At 50.1% G+C, this 19,923-nt stretch overlaps 1 protein-coding gene across 4 annotated transcripts in view; it reads left to right on the top strand.

Moving 5' to 3' along the window:
* PAX5 (paired box 5) overlaps positions 1 to 19,923 on the top strand; it is a 141,809-nt gene that overhangs the window by 64,874 nt on the left and 57,012 nt on the right. For 3 of the 4 annotated variants that reach the window (XM_054186723.1, XM_054186725.1, XM_054186724.1), the window contains one exon: positions 9,218 to 9,347. In XM_054186723.1, the coding sequence (XP_054042698.1) occupies positions 9,218 to 9,347 (130 nt within the window). Of the gene's footprint in view, positions 1 to 4,940; positions 4,998 to 9,217; positions 9,348 to 19,923 lie in introns of all 4 variants that reach the window. The other variant, XM_054186726.1, reaches the window with a different exon arrangement.

Below are 19,923 nucleotides of genomic sequence, written 5' to 3' on the forward strand. Positions count from 1 at the left end.
GGCCAGAGATTTGCCCCCCCCGGGCCTGGGTCTGGGACAAACCCTTCCCTGGGGATATTTTGCCATTGGAACTGCTTTGGAACGGGTTTGTTGTGCACAACATGTAACATGATACAGAGGGTGTTACGAAAGGATTCTCAGGTGGCATCTGTGAAATGCCTTCAGATGGTTCATCTGAAAGCATTATGGAAATCATAGAATCATAGAACGTGTTGGGTTGGAAGGGACCTCTAAAGGCCATCTAGTCCAACCCCCCTGCAGTGAGCAGGGACATCTTCAACTAGATCAGGTTGCTCAGAGCCTCATCCAGCCTGGCCTTGAATGCCTCCAGGGATGGGGCCTCCACCACCTCTCGGGCAACCTGTTCAGAGATACAAACATTGTTCAAATACAAATGTTGTTCTTGCAAATTTGCACAAGGCTTCTCAAGAGTCAGGAGCTGCTGGTAGGATGGATTGAAGATCTGGCAATATTGATTTAAACTTCAGACAGATTCCGAGTATGCCTTCGTACTTCTGCTTTGTAGCAGTTCTCTGCTAAGGGAACTTCTCTGTAGGGAAATACTTGATGGTGCTGCTAGTTGTGTTTTCTTCCCTGCTCGCCCACGCCAGGTGCTTCAGTGGAAGCAGTGGAGCCACTGTGATAGCGGGTCATGCGTTTTCCCTCCTCTTATAGCTGAAACTGTTATTGCTGGGGGTGAAAGTGTCCAGTTCCCAACCTGAGAAACAGTGGGTTTTAGCAATATCTTGTGGCCGTGGGTGGCAAAAAGGGATTACGTGCTGTGTCTACAACACGCAAACTGCTTTTTCCACCAGGGTGGGGTGCGTTATGCTTTATTTCAGTTGGGTGTCAGTTGGGTGCCCCTTCTCTTGGCGTTGCGCGTCGGGCGGCTGAGGCTGCAGCAGAGCGGGGAGACGATGGGGCGGTGGGTGCCGGGGTGAGGAGCCATGGGGACAAGAAGCACCCCGAGAATCCTGGGGGGAAGCTGGAGAGGAGTGAGTGGGGCTGCCGCGGGGGAGGAGGAGGAGGAGGAGAAGGCTGGGAGAGGGGTGGTCAGAGGGGGCTCGGGGCGATGCTGCTTCGGGGAGGGGAGGCGGCTGTTGTGCGGTGGTCGGGATGGGTGCGCAGTGCCGGCAACGGGAGAAGGGTCCTGCAGCATTTGTTGTGCAAAATTGCTCGCATTCCTCATTAAGCTGAACTGGGAGGTTCTGGCGTGGAAACAGCGGGCTGTTTCCAAGTTCCCCTGCTCCGGGCCGGAGCCGGCAGCGCTGAGGAGGGAGGGTGGGAGCTGGAGTCCATCATGGCTTCATTTCGTGTCCTGGGGGAACCAAGCAGTGTTTGTACCGCGAGAGGAAGGAGCTGTTGGGGATAAATGTGTGAGACTTGCCAATCCTGGCCGAAGCAGAGGTCAGCGCTGAGCGCTGCAGCTGCTGCTCATCCAGGTCCGAGTTATCGCGCTGGCGAGGCTGAAGCCTGGAAAAGCAGCGCCGCTCACCAGGGGGGGTTGTGCCCATTTACCTGCCTTGGGCTGGGTGATTTCCTATGGAGGCTTCTCCCTGCAAACCAGCAGTAAGGGTCCAGTGGGCTCCTTTGCCCCCGCCGGGAATGACCAGGGAAAGTCCTGGCTGGGAAACACCCGCGAGGGTCTGCAGGTCTCTGCTGTCCCCCCACCGGACCTTCCAGGAGAGGCTCCAGGATGGGGGCGCGATGGGCAGCCAGGTGGGGACTCGTCAGACCGATGGGTCCGTCATCTCCCGTGCGCATGCCCTGACGCCACACAGGCTGTCCAGACCTTGCTTTTATTTGGTCTGCTAGCTCTGCCTAAGAAATAATAATAATAATAATAAAAAAAAAAGGAATGCTTTCAGCGTGAAGCTGTTTTCTGCAGGGCCGTTTTGTGGGGTTTTGTTGTTCGCCGCGGGCAGCCGCGGAGCGCGTGTGTGCGCGCGGGTGTGATTTACTGGTCTGTGCAATGCCACATGTCTTTAAAATTACAGTGCCCATTTCCTGCTGAAATAATTTCTACAAAGAGAGGCTCCTATTACAGCAAGAGGAGCGCGGACGTCATGATTTATTATTATTTATGGTCCCAGGGCCTTGTTTATGCACGATGGGTTAGGTGCTCAGGATAGAAATGCCATTATGCAAATGACATTGAATGTCCTTACTGAGCCTAAATAATTTTTGTGTTGGACGATTAAACCTCATCTGTTATTGATATGGGCTGCAGTCGGGCTATTAAAGAGTCCCAACAGTACTTACTCCCAGTAATGGGAAAATTGAGAGGAAGAGGCTAAACAATTGCCTCAAGTGTGCCGTGATTGTCTGGTAGGAGTGGAACATAACGAACCCCCTGAATGGAAATCGTGTTTACTACTTAGGGATAAATAAAAAGGGAGAACATGCAATAAATTATGCTTTGTGATGTGAATCGGCGCACCAGAGAATTTGCGTGCTTTCAATTTATTTATTTGAATTTTATTTATTTTTTTTTGGGGGGGTGTGGTGGTGGGGCGGGATGTGGACGCAGGGAGCAGGCAGGGAGGGCTCCCGCAGCGTGTGCCCCCGTCCGGGCGGCTGGGGAGAGCCGTCCTCCCCGGCGCCGTGCCGTCCGCTTTGACACAGCTGTGCGGTCACATTTTGATCAGTGTTGATAGCTTATGAATTCCAAAATTGACAAAATTTACGGAAAAATGAGGATAATCCATCTTCCTTAGCAGCCTGTCAGGAGCTGGCTATACTTCATAATCTTCAATTACAGATGCTATTTTCAGACATTTACATGCAGATATTAGAACAAAATGAAAATGAGAAACAAAGAGCGAATGGAAATGCAGCTATTTATATGTATAAAAGAAAAACAACAGGTAAATTCTAGGCATTTAGATTGGATTTGGGGGTCCCTTTGGAAAATCTGAGAACGGCTGCGTCCGCTTATGCATTGCACCGTGGAAATGTAAAACGTACCGTGTTGTTTCCCACATGCAGATAATCGGAAGATTGGGTCAAAAACAGGTCAGTTATGCTGAAGCATGAGGGTAAATGTGTTCATGGCAGGGTGCACTGGCTAATTCCCGCTATCTTCAGAGGAATCTCTGGGGATGCGCACAATTCTAATTGCATTTGGGCTAAAACAAAGCACAGCTGTTAATTTTTCAAAAACATGTATGTTTTGTGAAAGGGAGATTCAGAAATACTCCGTTTAAACTGAGGGAGAAGTATCGTACCACTGAAATCAAACTTCCATGCCCCGTGAGGCAGCAAGGAGCCCAATGTTGCCAAAAACAAAGAGAAACTGGTGTTCGGCCCCAAACAGCTGTGTAAATTGTGTTTACTCTGGAGCAGAGTTGGTTTTGGTGGCAGCACAGGGAATGTGACGTGAGTTATGAAGGGGGGTGTTAAGGCCGTGGTACGTGGGTTTTTGGGTGCCTCCCCCGTCCCGTCCCATCCCGTCTCGAGGTGGCTGAGCAGGAGGCGTTAGGGTGGATGCTCCATTCCCGTAAAATCACCAGCGGAGCAGCACCGGTGCCCGTGCAGCTGCGAGGGGCGCTGGGTTCCTGAAAGCCTGGGGAGGTTAATTAGGGCTGCTTTGGATTAAGCTCTCCGAACCATATCTAATGTTACAAATTCCTTCCCTTTGTCAGGCTGAGGTGGGGGTTTCCGTGCACAGCCTTCCTGGTGTGCACACTTCTGCCTATATTCGTTAATTTTAAAGTATTAGGATGCGATGACTTGGAGATGTCGGGTACGGGGTGGGGTTGCTGCTGCCCCACGGCGCGAGCGAGGGCTTCAGTGGTGGTGACCTGGGAGACAGCAGTGCGCCTTTTGGTGACCTCCAATTAATGTCTGGCTGGGTTAATTGAGGAGAAGCATTGTTTTTGGCAGCTTGCTGCGGTGCGGCCGTCCTGCTGCCCGGGCTGGCGTGGGCAGGGGGAGGTGGTATGAACTGCAGGAGCATGGCCACCTCCCAGACCCCCCACGCTGGCACGTTGCTCCGAGGGTCCGAGCCCATCCTGCTGCTGCCACTGCTGCCTCCTGAGCATCCGATGCGAGGGGAGGCATCGCTTCATGCCTGCTGGGTGTTTTGCAGGTGGTTTGGAAAACCAAACAGATGCAAAAACCGACACGTGCGAGTCCTGGTGGGCACCGGCTGGCTCCTTGCGATGGCCGCTCACCCTGCGCAGCAGACATCTCTTTTCTGTCTTTGCTTGGAGCGGTTTGGGGTCTGCACCCACAAAAAGGGCCAGGACAGGAGGGGGATGCATTTGTCTCACTCATCCCGGCCCATGGGACCTCCCCGAGTTCCCCACGCCAGCACCCCAGAACCAGGCCGTTTCAGGGAGTGGTGGTGTTCCCCACTGTGCCTCCATCTTTGCCAGCCACTTTGGGAAAAAAATTCCAGGTAAATCTCAGAGAGAAAACTGCTGTACGTGTAGGGCGGGTTCACCTTTCGGTGGGCTGCGCTCAGGCATCTTCTGCAGGAGAAGCGCAGGGTAGAGGCGGTGATGGGCTGTCTCGGTGTGTCACTGTAGTGCCGCAGGAGGCGGCAGAGCGTCCGGCGCACCGTGGAAATGGTTTCAAAATGGTACCAAAATGCTCCTGCACCCTCCTCCCTCCATCTGCCCATCACCTCCCCCTCCCTGGGGGGTCATACCTAGAACTGAACCTTTTGCAGGGGAGGTGTATGCGAAGAAATCTCCTGGTGTGTGCTCTGCAGGGGGGACTGGTGGGGCAGGACCCCACGGCCCGCGCAAGGGGGTGATCTGCTGCCCACGGGCGCCAGAGACCACCCCACGCCACCCCACCGAGCCGAGCGGGATGGGGCAGGGGGAGCACGAGACCCTGCCTCGCCCCGCCTTTCGGTTTGTCCTGCTCGGTCTCTCCTTTTATATTTTCCTCGTTTCACGTGTCTGTGTTTTCTCTCCTCCATGCTATGGCAGTGGTGCTCCATGCTGATGAGACAGTGCGTGGTACAACCGCAGGCAGTCATTTTTCAGGTAATTTCCAGGGTACTGAACACCCGACTCTTGCTTTTGCACCTACCGAGCAGCAGGTCGGGCTTCCTGCTGCGCGTGGAGGGACCCCTGGCCGTACCCGGCCATTCCGGGCTGTTCCGTGCCAGCGGCAGTGCCGGCTCGCCAGTGGAGCAGCCACATCTGAGACCCTTGTGCTGTCCCCGAGCAGCTGGGGAGGTCAGCAGGAGGGTCCTGATGGGGATCCCGGGTGAGGGGCTGCTCCACAAGCACGGCTCCCCCCGGGGTTTCTTCCCTCTGGACAGGGTGTCTGGAAGGATGAGCCCTGCTGGGGGGGGCAGCAAGAGGGGGGGCTCTGGAGCCCGTCACTGGTGGGGCCATCATCCCCCGGCCGGGCACGAGGGTGAGGGGGCTGCAGGCAGCACTGTGGTGGGCTTGGGGGTGGAGGCTCTTCTGCTCCCCACCCCTGGCTCCGTGGCGGCCAGAAGGTTCCTCCTTCTGACCCTCACCTCCCTGTAGCATCCCGGCCGCTGTGGGCCGTGGTGTTGCCTCCTCCTCTGCCCGCAGCTCCCTCCGCGCAAGGCTGGCGGCCGCGGCGCGGGTGCTGCTGCTCGGTGGGGGGAGCGGTGGCTGCAGGGGGGTGTGACACAGGGGTCACTCCTCCTCCAGGACCCTGCAAGGCAGCGGGGGGTCAGCAGCCTGAGGGGCCCTGCCTCGGCCCACGCTCTCACTGCCCGGGTGCCAGGAGCAGCGATGGTGGGCAGTGCGTGGTCGCTGTGGCTGCTGGTGGCCGATCACTGTTGGCCGTGAGAAGGGATGTGGGCAGAGTTTTGCCACAGGAACAGGGAAGTGGCATGAAAATCCCTGAAAATCCCTCTATTCTTGCCCCTGGGAAAAGTTGCTGGGCCACCGCGAAAGAGGCGCAGCTCCTGTCTGCAGCTCCTGGGATGGAAAGCTATGAGGGACCCCGAATCTCCGTTTCCCTCCGATGGCTCCATCTCCTGGAGCCCGGCAGCAGCTCTGCCCGCCCATGGCTCTCCCTCCACACTGTCCTGGGCAGCTGGAATGCTCCTGGTCTCTCCGGTCTGCTGGAGTGGTCCTGTGGTGTGCAGTGGTCCCGCTGCCCGCGGCGGGGCTGTGCCCCTGTGCATCGCTCCATCTCCCTGTGGTGGGTGACGTGGATGAGCGTGGGGTGCCACCATCCCCTCCCCGGACAGGTGTGCTACACCCTGATAGCTGCTGGCTTCTGATGTGGAAACTGCTCAGCCCCTCTGAGCCTGAAGGGCCAAGCTCGCCGTTGGTGGATGTGGTGCTTCCACACCATTATGGTTCAGAGGTGAGATGTGGCTGTGCTTCATGAAAGGCTGAGGGATTTGGGGTCTTTTCAGGCTGGAGACAAGAAGACTGAGGGGGGATCTTACCAATGCTTATAAATACTTGTCAGGAGGATGGGGCCAGGCTCTTTTCAGTGCTGCCCAGCGACAGGACAAGAGGTGACGGGCACAAACTTGAGCATAGGAAGTTCCACCTAAACATGAGGAGGAACTTCTTTCCTGTGAGGGTGGCAGAGCCCTGGCACAGGCTGCCCAGAGAGGTGGTGGAGGTGGTATCTCCATCCCTGGAGATATTCCAAACCCACCTGGACGCGTTCCTGTGCCACCTGCTCTGGGTGACCCTGCTCTGGCAGGGGTTGGACTGGATGATCTCCAGAGGTCCCTTCCAACCCCTGTTGTTCTGTGATTCCCCCTGGGCCCATTCCTCGGACCCCAGCAGGGCATAAAGATGCCATGCATCGGTATCTGCAGCCATCTCCGGACTCCTGTCTCTGGGGTTTGTGGGCGAGGGCTTGGACTGTTCCCAGTTGGGCTTGTGTGAGGAGCAGCAGCCCCAGGAGCCACTTTTGGCAGAGGGGTTCGGCTGTGCCCCCCCTGCCCAGCCCTGCCAGTGTCCCAGCCTGTGGCACAGTGGGGTGCTGCCTCCCCAGTGGCCAGTGGCCGGTTTGTCCTTTGGGGTCTGGAACCCATGTTCACACCCTGACCATGGGGAGCAGAGGGTCACTGAGCTGCAGGAAGATCCAAAGAGATCTTCTAGTCTGGATGCCATGCGGTTACGGCTTTCCTAGAGCAGCTGGGGTGAAACACCGCATCCTCACCCACGGACTGGTGCGTGCTCTTCTCCAGACATCACAAATACCAAGCAGTAGCGCACAAGGACAGCTTTTTCCTCTGCTGTGTTGCAGCCCCATCCTGCACTGCTCATATATCACCAGCTCCCGGACGTCTCCACAGGGGTCCAGCTGTTTGGGGAACAAAAAACCCAACAGTGCCACCACACGCACCCAGTGCAGGGGGAAGGGGGGGTTGCAGATGTGGGATGGCGTGGAGTGGTGGGGAAAGGCTGGAAAATGCATCTTAGTAGGATGTGGAATGAGGAGAAGGAGCTTTGGTTGCACTTGTGGGAAGGAGAAAGGCTGGGACCATCGCTGGTGTTCTCCTCAGAGGAGGGGTGCTCAGGGGCCGCCCTCCCCGAGGTGCAGAAGTGGGGCTGAAGCAGAGTTGTGGGGGTTTGTGTCTTTGAGGCAGCGTTGGTAGAAGAAAGGGGCTGGGAGCATGAAGGCAAGAGAAATGTGAGGGCATGGAGGGTGTCGGAGGAGGAATAAGCTGAAAGGACTGAGGAACAGGACAAGTTTAACTCAAAGGCTCGTGAGGAACATAGGAGATGGGTCCTTGCTGAGAATCCCTCGGTCCAGAGGACCCTGTAGTGCTGATCCATGGGACGGGTGAAGGGATGGGGACGGGATGGGCAGCAGCTGGTCACTGGCAGAAAGCGTATGTCACGCTCGTCTGCAGGAGGTTTGTGTGGGAGATCCTTCAAGGTGACAGGGTGTACTTGTGCCTCGCGCAGATGGCATCCTCGGAGGAAACGTGCGTAGTAACACAGACCTGCTAATGGGGGGCTGTCCATGGAAATTAACTTCTGTTTGAGTGAGAACTGAGCAACAGAGACACAAACAGATAGATCTGACCCGAAGTGCAGAGCTCATGGCAGATACCAGATCGTGTGCTGGGTTCCTGGTCACTTCCGAGAAACTTGCAGGAGGGAGAAAGACGTTTTCACTCAGATCAGCTTTTGTCTCCTTAAAAACCAGGAAAGTTAACTTTTTCACTTGGTCACCCAAAAAAAATCGCGGGGTCCTGGGTTCCCCAACGTGGCTTCAGCTCTGCACAGCTTCTGCAGTGACTTAGTCTGCAGAAATACGGCGGGGATCAGCCTTGGAGTGGTTGTTGTTCAGTTTGTCTGTTCCTGTTGCTGTTCTTCACTGGACGTCGTCATCCTCCAGTTGTGGCAGGCGTGATTACAATCTCACAAAGACGGGATTAAAACTTTAAGTGCAAATAGCAACAGGGAAGGGAGAATGTTGAAAGGAAACTTGCCTGTTTTGTGTGAATGATCCTGACAATCAGAAATCATGGAAAAAGGCAAATGAAGATAAGCTTTCTGCCACGTATGTGGAAGTATCACCTGCTGTATATTGACATAGCTGTACGGAAATTTATAGGGTTATAGGACATAAGAAATACAATTTTTGAGGACCTGTGCTCATTTACCATAGCTTCGACTAATGAGATTAAAAAATTCCCATGAGATGAGAGGGCACCCTTACACCAGTCAGGCGATTTATTTTAAAATAATTTGTATTTAGAAAGAGTTGTCTACAGATCCATCCATCAAGCAAACATTTCTATTTATGTGCACTTTATTTCTTGTGAGATGATGAGGAAATGCAGCGTTCGTGAGAAAAGGGGGGAAACGGGACACCCCGTTCCCACCTGCTCATTAATGTGTGTCTTGTCAAGTGCCACCACCGGAATAAGTAGAGTTTGGGTTAACTGGCACAAACATTTTCCTCTAACAAGCAAATAACTTTCCCTCAGCAGTTACAGCCCCAGCTACTCTACAAAATTTCCTCTTTAAGGGACACCTTGTTACATATGGATGAGTTTGGCTTTGGTTTTATAAAGCAAGCCCATTTTGATGTTCTCCGAGAACATCGGTGTTGAGCACAGACACACTTATTGAGCACTTTGAATGCTTAACGGCCCTGTGTAAATGGGTATTGCCTTCAAAACTGACCGAACAAAGGATTTTTGAGTTCTGTTTTGCATCTACTTTTTGTCACATAGGCAGTAGCTCTTGAGCAGTAAATTTATTATCGCTAAAATGCCTTTTGTTTCATTTTGCAGGCAACTGAGTACTCAGCCATGGCATCGTTAGCTGGAGGATTAGACGACATGAAGGCCAACATAACCAGCCCTACTTCTGCAGATTTGGGAGCCAGCGTTCCCGGGCCTCAGTCATACCCTATCGTCACAGGTAAGCCATCTCCAGCGCCCATAAGTGCTGTGGACTCTGTGTGTGTGTGTGCACATTGCGGGGTGATGCCCGTTATGGAGGAGTTGTGGAATGTGGAGTCATTTGCTCCAAGAGTCTCTTTTTCAGCGCGATTTCGTAGCAGCTCTGTTGAAAGTCAGGTGCGTGGCTGGGACACATCACGAGTGTTTGCTTGGAGCCAATGGGTGAAGCATCCATCCCTCTGGTCCAGGAAGGGATATGGGCCTCCACCCCAAACCTGTGTCCTGCGCACCAGCATGTAACCAAAAAGCAGAACATCTGCCTCTGCTTTTGGGCTTCATCACTCATTTTTCATAAAGGCGCCTGGCATGTTTGGCTGGACGGGTTTTTTATGACCGTTCAAACTAGCCTGAATTTTGGATGCTTTTGATTCCTACAAATGCACGTGTTTTATACCATTTCTGGAATTGTGATTGTGCACTAGGGCTGAGCGTTTTAATGAAAAGCAAAGGTTGCTTTTTCAAGGAAGGAATGCAGCATCATCTGCATTTGTGCAGCTGGCATAGCGTGGGAGCTAAGGAACAGCTAGAATTTGATAAGTGCTTTGGGCACCTAGTTTTGGGAATGACCACATCGCTTGGAAGGAGGTTGCTCAAATGGTAAGAAAACGATGAAATTGTGTCCCGAAGGAATTGTGGGAATCAGAAAAAAGGGATTTTAAAACTTAAGGCTCTGTGTGTCCTATGCATGCTACCGCTGTGTGTTACTTCTGCCCTTGTGTCTAACCCATGCAGATTTCATCATTGAATTTTCTCAGTTTTGCCCAAGATTGGATTTACTTGTTTATTTTGTTGCTAAAAGGGAAGGTGATACTTTTTTTAGCATAGAATTATCATATCTTGAAAGCACTGCAGTCTCATCTATCAGGAGAGCAGTTTTGAAAATGAATGTTGTTACAAAATTGTTTTAACCCAATATGGCATCAATATTTGGCTACTATTGCCAAAAGTTTAGGAGTATTCAAAAGAAATTAGAGTGTTTCACAAACCGTAAGGAAATCCATGTTTACCTTGAAGTGGGAGGGGAGAGACTTCTTGAAATAAGTGTCTGGTACCGGGTGGGTGTTTCGAGAGGTAGACTCATAGGTAAGAAACATGTCTAGGGTTGGATGGATGGACAGAAAGAGGGACTTCTGGACATGCGTGGCTTATGACAGGTAGGGAGAGAGAGCGTAGGTATAGATATATTTATAGAATCATAGAATCACAGAGTAGAAGGAATCTAAAAGCAATATAAAAGAAGGAACATGAACCGTCATGTTTGGGGCCATAAGCCCCCCATACAGCCTATGAAAGTTAAAAAGAAATGTCTCCTCAGGCAAATTATTCTGTAATTGTTTGCTGCAGAGCTCCTTGCCTGTTTCTTTGAGGCCTGAAGTGCTGCTCATTGCAAAAGACCCAGGCTGCCTTGGCCCATCACAGGTGTCCTCTTGCCCTTCGTTCATCTTCTGGGTGTTTCTCTCTTGCTCGTCTGAGTCCCTGCCCCCGTGACAAGCCTGGTGCCCTCGTAGAGGCATTTGTGCTCTGCTGATGAACAGCAGCACCTCGGGTGCTGTGGGCATTGCTGTCTGGGGCTCTCCCACTGGGGAGCATCCGCAGCTGGCAGCGTGGGATGGGAACCGCTGGGAGCTGTGTCTTGAGCTGCATTATCAAGGAGTGAAAGGAAGGCAAGATGAGAGAGAAGCTGAGATGCTTCCTCGCTTCTGTCATCTTCCAAGGATCTGCCTATCCAGGATCTGCACTTGGTCAAAATCAGACTCAGCCAAAAGCTGTTTGATTCAATACTTCACCAGCACTTGTTCTTTTATGCTGGTTTAAGCACTTGTGCTTCTTGGGTTGCTCCTTCCTTAGAGCTGGGCGAACTGACAGGTCGTGTGTGTTAGAGCAAAACTGGCTGGAGACATGACGCTGCGGAGCTTGTTACAGGTCTCACGTGGGTTCTCCCTGTGACATTAGCTACACTTGAGCAGAGGTTACAAATGTTAAATTTACTAGTTCTCATCAAAAGCACAGAGCAGGCTTTATGAGTAGCAAACCTAGAAAAAACCTGCCATTGGTCTTAAACGTGACAGGGTGAGAGCTATAACAGAACACGTTTTACAAGGCAGTAGGTATTTATATCTTTAATTTAATATTGTTGTAGAGTTTTCTAACACCTGCATTCATAAAACTTAGATTTACACAAGCATATCAAACCCCTTTAAAACCTATGCCTTCTGATAATTTTTGGAGAGGATTGTCTGTTACCCTTCCTTTTCCTTTCCTAACACCCATTCTGTGCTGCCTGTGCTCTTGGAGCGCCCAGAAGCCCCTGGCACGATCTGAGCCCTGTATCTGGGGACGTACCGTACACCTGAGCAGTGCTCCGCCTGAGTCTTTCCTTCGGAGATGAAGGGACGTACGGACTGTCTGGGGCAGAAGGATTTAAGCAGCAAGCCATACTTCGTAATGTGCAAGGCATCCAAGTGACAGCAGATTTGGTGATGTATTTCTTAGCACAGCTCTGGACAGACTTCTCCATTTTCTCCCAACAATTAACTCACTTTTTGAGTAATGCCTCTTTTTCCACCCCGTTTCCCTGGTGGGACAGGGGATTCAGAAGAGAAGACGCATTTAGGGATTGTTTTTCATTTGTAATCAAAAGCATATTGTTACTGGCCTTTCATCTGTCGTAGGTATCACTGAAAATTACAAGGACCTGGGCAATGATACACAGGGGTGGTTGTGAGTGCGAGATCCAACAGACATTTGCTAAGACACCATGTGCTCTGCCTTCTGGGAGCTTTTTTGTTGTCTGTGGTCTGACCAAAGCTATGGTAAAATTCAGTGTTTTAGTGTTCCTGAGCTGGAGCTGGGGTGGATGGTTGGATTTAGGTGGTAGATAAGGCAGGGAACACCTGGAAGAAGGTTAGCTTTGTGTCAGCCCCCCTTTGGTGGTCAGGAATAGACTCGCGAGAGACGTCCTGCTGGAGCCAGGTCCTGGACCTCGGCCCCTTGTCTGGCCAGCAAGAGCTTGAGCCTCACAGGCCTGTGATGGCATTTCTCCTGCAAACTGCTCCTCATTGGAGGAGGAATGGTGAACCTGAGTTCCAGTCTTTTCTTGAGACGCAGAAAGTTTAATTTTTTCACCCTTTTTTGCATGTTTCCACTCTTCCTCGTTCCAGCCAGGCTCTTTGCGATGTGCCCAAGCACTGAAAGCATCGGGGTACAACTTGTTTCAGTCATGCTAGGTAGTGTGGTTTTTAGCTGTAAAAGTGAGGGGTGGCTGGATAAAGCTCCACAAAATGTCCAAACTCTGTGTCTGGTGGTGGTAATGGCTTGAGAGGCTGTAGGCACTTTTGTAACAGCTTCACCGTCATGAGACCAAAAGCTGCTTAAAACTCTGGCAACTGAGTTGTAGCATCCAGAGGAGTCTGTTGGTGGGAAATGTTGTGTGTATCAGGAACTCTTGTGGTGGGCGTGAAGCAGAGCTGTGAACGTGCGATTGCGTGAGTCTTCAGCAGTGAGCAGGGCTATCAGTGGGAGTGGGGCTGGAAAGCTGCATTTCTGGGGTTAAAGAACTTGAAATATGATATACAGGGGTTTGAGCTGAGAACACCAATGTCCTTTCAATAGCTGGTATCTGCCGTTCGAACTTAATCAGTTTCTATGAGAAAGTCTGGAGACTTTCTGGGCTGCCATTGGTGAAGAGATCTAAGTCTAGTTCATTTTGTCAGTCTTAAGTCTGTAAGACAGATCATAAAAGAATTTAATGCAAATGAAGCTGAGAATGGAGGTCCTAAGTGAATTATGAGCACGGTCTTTCATTGTTCTTGTTGCTGGGATGTGATGTGGGCAGCAAAGCAGTGTCGAGGGTTGAGTTGCAAAAGATCCTCTGTCATCTGCTGGCAGAAAATGTAAGATTTCTTAACAAGCTGGTAGATCAAAACATTTGGGATACTTTTTGGAGATGAAAAGATTACTTAAACATTGGCATTCATGCCAGCACTTTCTGCTAGAATATGTCTAAGGAAAAATTTAGTGACAGTTCTCAGTACTGCTTCATCTGCCAGCTCTGTTGTGTTATGGACCACCAGCCAAACCTCTGGTTAGAGAACCACTCGATTTCTCTCCATCGTTTTTATGCCACATTAAATATTAAGTTTAAAAAAAAAAACCCTTCCCTTACTGCTTGCTGCCACAGTCCATAAGCTCTCTCTCCATTTACAAGCCAATGACATGTGCCCAGCTCATTACTGCTGTAGTCAGCAGTTTCCAAGCAGCCCGTGATTGTTACTAATTACCTGCAGATGCATTTTCCCTGCGCTGGCTTGCTGATTTCAGCGTGGTCGGTATCACTTTGAGAGGACAGAGCCGTGCTGACACCTCGGCGTGTCTCTGTGGCGCGGCGCCGGGGGCAGATGGTGGGACACGTGGGCTGCAGGATCAGCTCGCATTAGCGGGGCTGGGAGCGACTGTCGGTCTCACCTGAGGCAGAGGAGACCCTTCCACTGCAGCAGGGTCTGACGCCAACTCTGTGTCACGCTGTTGAAAGAAGGAGTGCAGAGCACAGTGTTGGCAGTGGGCATCGGTCTTGCTCCTCCAGCAGATGTTGGAATGGGGGAGCCTGATCTTAGAATCATAGAATTGTAGAATCATTTTGGCTAGAAGAGCCCTTTAAGATCATCAAGTTCAACCATTAAGCCAACACTGACAAGTTACTACTACCCCATGTCCCTCAGCACCATGCCTGCCCCTCTCTTAAACCCCTCCAGGGATGGCGACTCCACCACTGCCCTGGGCAGCCTCTTCCAATGCTTGACAACCCTTTCCGTGAAGATATTTTTCCCAATATCCATCCTAAACCTCCCCTGGCGCAACTTGAGGCCGTTTCCTCTTGTCCCATGGCCTGTTCCTTGGGAGAAGAGCCCGACCCCCCCGGCTACACCCTCCTTTCAGGGAGCTGTAGAGAGCAAGGTCTCCCCTGAGTCTTCTCCCATGCTGGGACATCTCCATCACCTTTTGCTTGCCTGCTCTTCCTGGTCGCTGCCGGGTCCCACTCGGACCTGCTGGCTTCCATCCTGACAAGCATGTCCTGAGGCAGCTCTACTGAGGCGGCTGCAGGACATTTCACAGCTTACAGACCCGTGCAGGGACAGATGAGACTCTGCCACATATGGACAGGATTCCTGATCCTCTGCACCCAGCCTTGTAACCGTGGAAGGAGTGTTACCTTGTGTGCTCCTGTGTGGGGTCAGCCTTGGAGACAACGGTCCTGTAGAGCCAAGTGCAGTGGCTTTCCTGCACAGTTTGTATGCACATCAGAATAAGCAAGAAGAAACAGAACAAAACCAGGAGTAGAGTCCGTTCATCATTTGGAGGGATGGAGAAGGAGAGACATTCGCAGTGGCAGTCAGCTTAGAGTGTCTGCTGTGGCTTGCGCTGGTGGACTTGGCCACCAGACATGTCTGATCCCAGACTTCAAGCTGAACTGAACACAGAGCGAGCAGGGTCGATGCTTCTGGCTGAGCAGACTCCTCCACTCCTGGGAAGACCAGCTTGGCTTTTTCATTAGTGTGGGTGCATCCAGCACCTTAGATGTAGTGTATTATGCCGGGTAGTTATTTCTTCATAGGTGTCACCGGACTGTGGCTAATGCAGGTAACAGGGATATGCTTAACCTTCCATATTCCTGCATATTTTGTCAAATTTTTGTAGTTAGGAAATGAAATGACTAAAATTGGATAAATGCACGCCAAAAGACAAGCCATTCCTTGCTGCTGTACTGCTGTAATGTAAAGTCCTCCGCTGGCCGCTCTCATCATATTTTTCCTTGGGAGTGCGCAGTCTCGTAGAAGAATTGTGTTGCCTGACGCTTCATCCTTCTTCGTTCATCCTATCATGCTTTGACTGCAATTTATGAACCACAGTTTTGCCGTGTTTTGTTGCATGGCAGATATTGTTGGTCACTTCTGAAGCTATGCATGAGACGGTGACAAGGCAGTTGGACTGGAAACCTTGCCAAAATGAATCGTCTCTGGGCGGTTCAGTGTTTGCAGACAGTGTGGATTATGATGCCTTCAACAGCAAGGCAGAAAAGAGCTGCTCCCCTGAACTCCCAGACTGATCTCTTGCCAGGATTAAACACTGATAATATTTAGCTCAGTGCAATCTGAAAGAACTTCTTGATTTTTTATAGGAAAGCAAGTGCCATGTAGGATGCAGATCACCTTCAGAAGAAGCAATGAATCCTTCTCAGCCTATGGATGGAGGATTCATCTGAACAACCCTAGACACCAGCCTTTGGGTGGAGGAGTCTGGAGATGCGTTCCTCTCTCCAGACTAGAGTTTAGGCATGCAGTTAGGACTAGACATCTACTTTTTGCGTAACCTAAGTTAGGGGGTCTCATAGCACACTTGATCATGATCCTCCTGAGCTTCAGTCTCCTGCCGATCAGGGAGGGTCAGGCAGTTTTTGAGCCGATGCTGAGGAGGGCTCCTATGCAAGCAACAGGACTGGCAGACACAGCACTTTGTGCAGGAGGATGCAGGGGGGGCCAGAAACTCCGTGTGCAAGCTTGGAAGTGGTGATGGTGTGACCTGCTAGGGCTGGGAGTGTTTGCACTGAGGAAGGGGAGGCTTGCAGAGGGAGCCTTACCCGTGTGGGTCAATACTTGGTGGGGCTGAGCAAAGCAAATGCAAGCAGGCTCTTCTCGGTGGTGCCCGGGCAGGAGGCCATGGGCACAAACGGAGACAAGGGAAATTCCTCTTGCACATGAGAAAAAAACCTTTCTGCTGTGAGAGTGGTCAAATGCTGGCACAGGTTGCTCAGAGAGGCTGTGGAGTGTCTGTCCTTGGAGATGCTCAGAACTGGATTTGACATGGTCCTGGGCAGGCTGCTTTAGGTGACCCTGCTCTGAGCAAGAGCTGGGCTGGACGGTCTCCAGAGTTGCTTTCTAACCTCAGCTACTCTGTGTTTCTGTGATAGGCACAGTGCTTCCATGTTGCTGGGTAGGAGTCATTGTCTCTCTGGTGGGATCATGCCCAGTTCATGGAGGGTGAGGGTTCCACTGGTACCTTCTGAGGGTCTGCCTCTGCTGGGATGTGCTGGAAAGGTGGGTGCAGAAGCTTTCTCACCCATTTATTTTGCTCTGTCTGTACCTGTGTTTAAAGGAACATTCTTTAGATACAACAAATCACGGAAGAGAAGGTAGATGTTTTCCTTTCACTTGTTTGTTTTGTGTTGTTTTGGCGGTTTTTGTTTTCCTTATCCCTTTTTTTCTATTCTTCCTCATCCCTGGCTCTCAACTCACCCAGCAAAAGATACCAGCGCTCAAAACCTTTCCCTGGGATTCTTAACCTGACGTAAGCTCTCCAACGAACACCGTAAGGGCTCTGCCTCTCTGGAGAAGAGGGGACATTGGGGTTGTCTAAGCATCTTGGAATCTGGCCTATTTCTTTTTATGGCTTTGGAAACTGGGTGTCTTGGGGGTACACCAGAGAAATCAAGAGTTTTCTCGTAGTAAGAAGCTGCAGAGTGGTGTGTGGTGAGACGTGTACTTCTGGGTAGGGTGTTTAGTCAATGTGGATAGGTAAGATGGGAAATGGTGATGGGCTGAACCCTCTGGTGAAGGTCCGGGTGGGCCCTGAAGGAGGTGCTGGCTTCTTCACCATGTCTTGGCTGGACTCCGAGTGCGCATCCCACATCAGAACTGAGTCACTGCATCTTTCCAAGGTTTCCTTCTCTTTGCTATTGCCAAGCTAAAGGCGGAAGTTTAACTGATAAATGATGCTCTTCTTTCTTCAACACCGGTGTGCTCTCTGGAGACGGTGCTGGAAGGAGCCAAGAAAGGGCCTCAAGCCCTTATTTGATGTGCCCTTCATGACCCATTTCTGATGATGATGATCTGAGACAACTAAGCACTTTTTGCGTCAAATGGAAACAATAATGTGAAGCTTAGAAGCGAAAACAAAGCTTCCAATATGTGCCTTGGTGGAATACATAGTGAAATAGGATTTTTCACTCTTTCTTGCACACCTGATGTTCACAGGGAAGACAACTACTGCTTTAGAGATGCAAAAATGTGGTACAGGGTCAATATTTCATTAATGTAAAGTGCAAAACTCCTTTTAGTAATTCTGGGAAATGCATTGTGAAGTCTGCTGTTGGTGATTCCTGGGAGGGAAAGAGGACATTTATTTTAATTTGTATGTTACTGTGGTAAAAAAGAAAAATCAGCCCCCAAACCTTGTATGTAGTTGATTCTGCAGTTGTAGTCTGTTTATTGTTGTGCATTTAGGTCTAAGCCCAGGTTTTACTGACCACAGTGGTAGAGCCTGGTTTCATTAGGAAACGCCTTAAATGAATTTGCTACTTTGCATTTTGAGAATGACCTGTCAGAGGAACTCTTTTCACTAATTTCTCACCGTTTAGGAGGTCAGTGGCTGGTCATCCCTGTAGCAAGGTCTCCAGGTGTAAAGGAGAAAGCACCTGCAGGAGGTGACTTACCCCATGGATTTTTGGATATGAAGTTAGAGGTCCTCGTCAGAGGGTGCCTGTTTCTTTCCAGTGACTGTTGAGGTAGCTGAAGCCGGACCTGCGTGGGTGGGATGGACCTGCCCCGCGGAGGGGAAGGTGGGTCGCGTGAGGGTCCTGGAGGGAGTCGTTATCCAGCTGATGTTTGCTGAAATGTTGGTAAGTGACAGTTTTACAGCTGTGTTCTCACTAGCTGAATAAAAGGATTCCAATTATTTTGATTTCGAATTAAAAAAATATTTGCAGTTTTTTGATGAAAAGTAGTTTCAAAGGGAACAATTTCTATATTGCCATCCAACTCTCGAAAGTAAGAACAATGAAACATTTTCACAATTCTTTCTTCCTTTTTTTTCTTTTTTCTTTTTTTTTTTTCACCTAAAATCAACACAGCTTGGAAGAAAGTAAAGAAAAGGTTTAGTTTTGTTGCAATTACCTTTTTTTTTCTGAAAAAATGTTTTTTTAATATTTTTTGTGGTCAATTGTAATAGCAATAATAAAAAGTCTTCTGAGGCCATCTTGTTTTGGTCATATAATCTGTCTCTATGAGGAAATGTTGATCAGTGTCCTTTTATATTATCACCAAATTATACTTTAATTTCTGTGGGACTGTTTTGAAGTGCAAATCGGTGTTGGTAGATGGTTTCTAGTGCAGCATAATGCTAGATTTACAGCTTAGTCTGTACATTTAATAGATAAAAGTGCAGATGCATTTTCCAATAATCTATTCGTCACTCCCAATAGGGCCTGTCATGTTAAAGACTTGAAAAAAGGCCACATAAACTCCTGTGGAAAGGCAGCCAATCTGAAAAACAAAAGTGTAATTTTTAATGACAGGACAGAGTCTAACTGAAACACTGTTGAATTTTTTCCATTTTTATGAATTCTTATCTTGCCGTTAAAAAAGAAACAAGCGCATTTGAGAAAGCAAACGAGGGCACTTGTACCCCACTAAGACCCAGGCTATTAACTGCCTCTTTTGATGATGTACAGCCTCACTCTGTTGGGAGTTTGGCTGTGGATTTAAATGTTGAATTTAACTATGGTAAACATGTTTTGGTGCAAAGCATGTATAATAACAATTTGCATTTACATAGCATCTTTTACTTAAGGATTTTGCAATCTCTAATTAATTAAATCTGTTTCCCCCTGCCCCCGATACCGCTGTGGTATGGATAATAAATACAATTTTAAATGGAACAGCCATGGCAGGAGGATTAAGACAAGAGGGTTCTGGTGTGTCTGCACTGGTCCTGATTGTGGTGGGGCTGGGGCTTGTTCTGCAGACACCCCGAGCAGCCTCCTCCGTGCCCGCCCCGCTCTGAAATGCCCTGACAAAGGCTGGGCATCCAAACGGCTCCGCACGAGCAGGTGGGAAATGCCCGGCTGGCTCCAGCCACGGCTCCTGCACTGGTGTCCGGGTCCTGGGGATGCTGACCCACACCGTGCCACCGCTGCGGCAGGGCTGGCTTCAGGGCATCAACAGCTGAGTCCGTCCACAGACAGCATTTCTCGCTGCCACAGAAAAGCTGTAAATCTGTCGTAGATCTCCAAATTGGAAATAATAATAAAAAAAAAAATAGAAAGGAAAACACTCCAGCTAGCATAAATGCTTCCTAAATTGCTTTTTTTGGCCTGCAACACTACCAAAACACCTGAGAGTGTCTGTGCAAGCCTCCAAAATGGTATTTCCAGGTGGGGAGGGGGACAAATTGGCGTCTGTGTGTATGCACGGCACAAAAATAAAGTCTAGTGGTAGTCTGAGTCAGGCTACAGATGTCATTTCTAGGACAAGGTAATTGTTTTGATGGCAGTGGTTGAAGACATCTCCAAGCTCCCTACACCACTGATGATATGACTGATGATAGGTGGCCTTAGTTGACCAAATATGACTTAATTCTCATCTGATACTCGACCATTTGGGAGATTCCATGTATTTACCCAGGGGACAATGAGACCAGCAGTTTGGGAAGTAGAGGGAATGGTTAAGCAGAGACAATTTGAGGGCTATGTGCACCGCTGGGCG

Source organism: Rissa tridactyla, chromosome Z (assembly GCF_028500815.1).
Source record: "Rissa tridactyla isolate bRisTri1 chromosome Z, bRisTri1.patW.cur.20221130, whole genome shotgun sequence".
Classification (NCBI taxonomy): domain Eukaryota; kingdom Metazoa; phylum Chordata; class Aves; order Charadriiformes; family Laridae; genus Rissa; species Rissa tridactyla.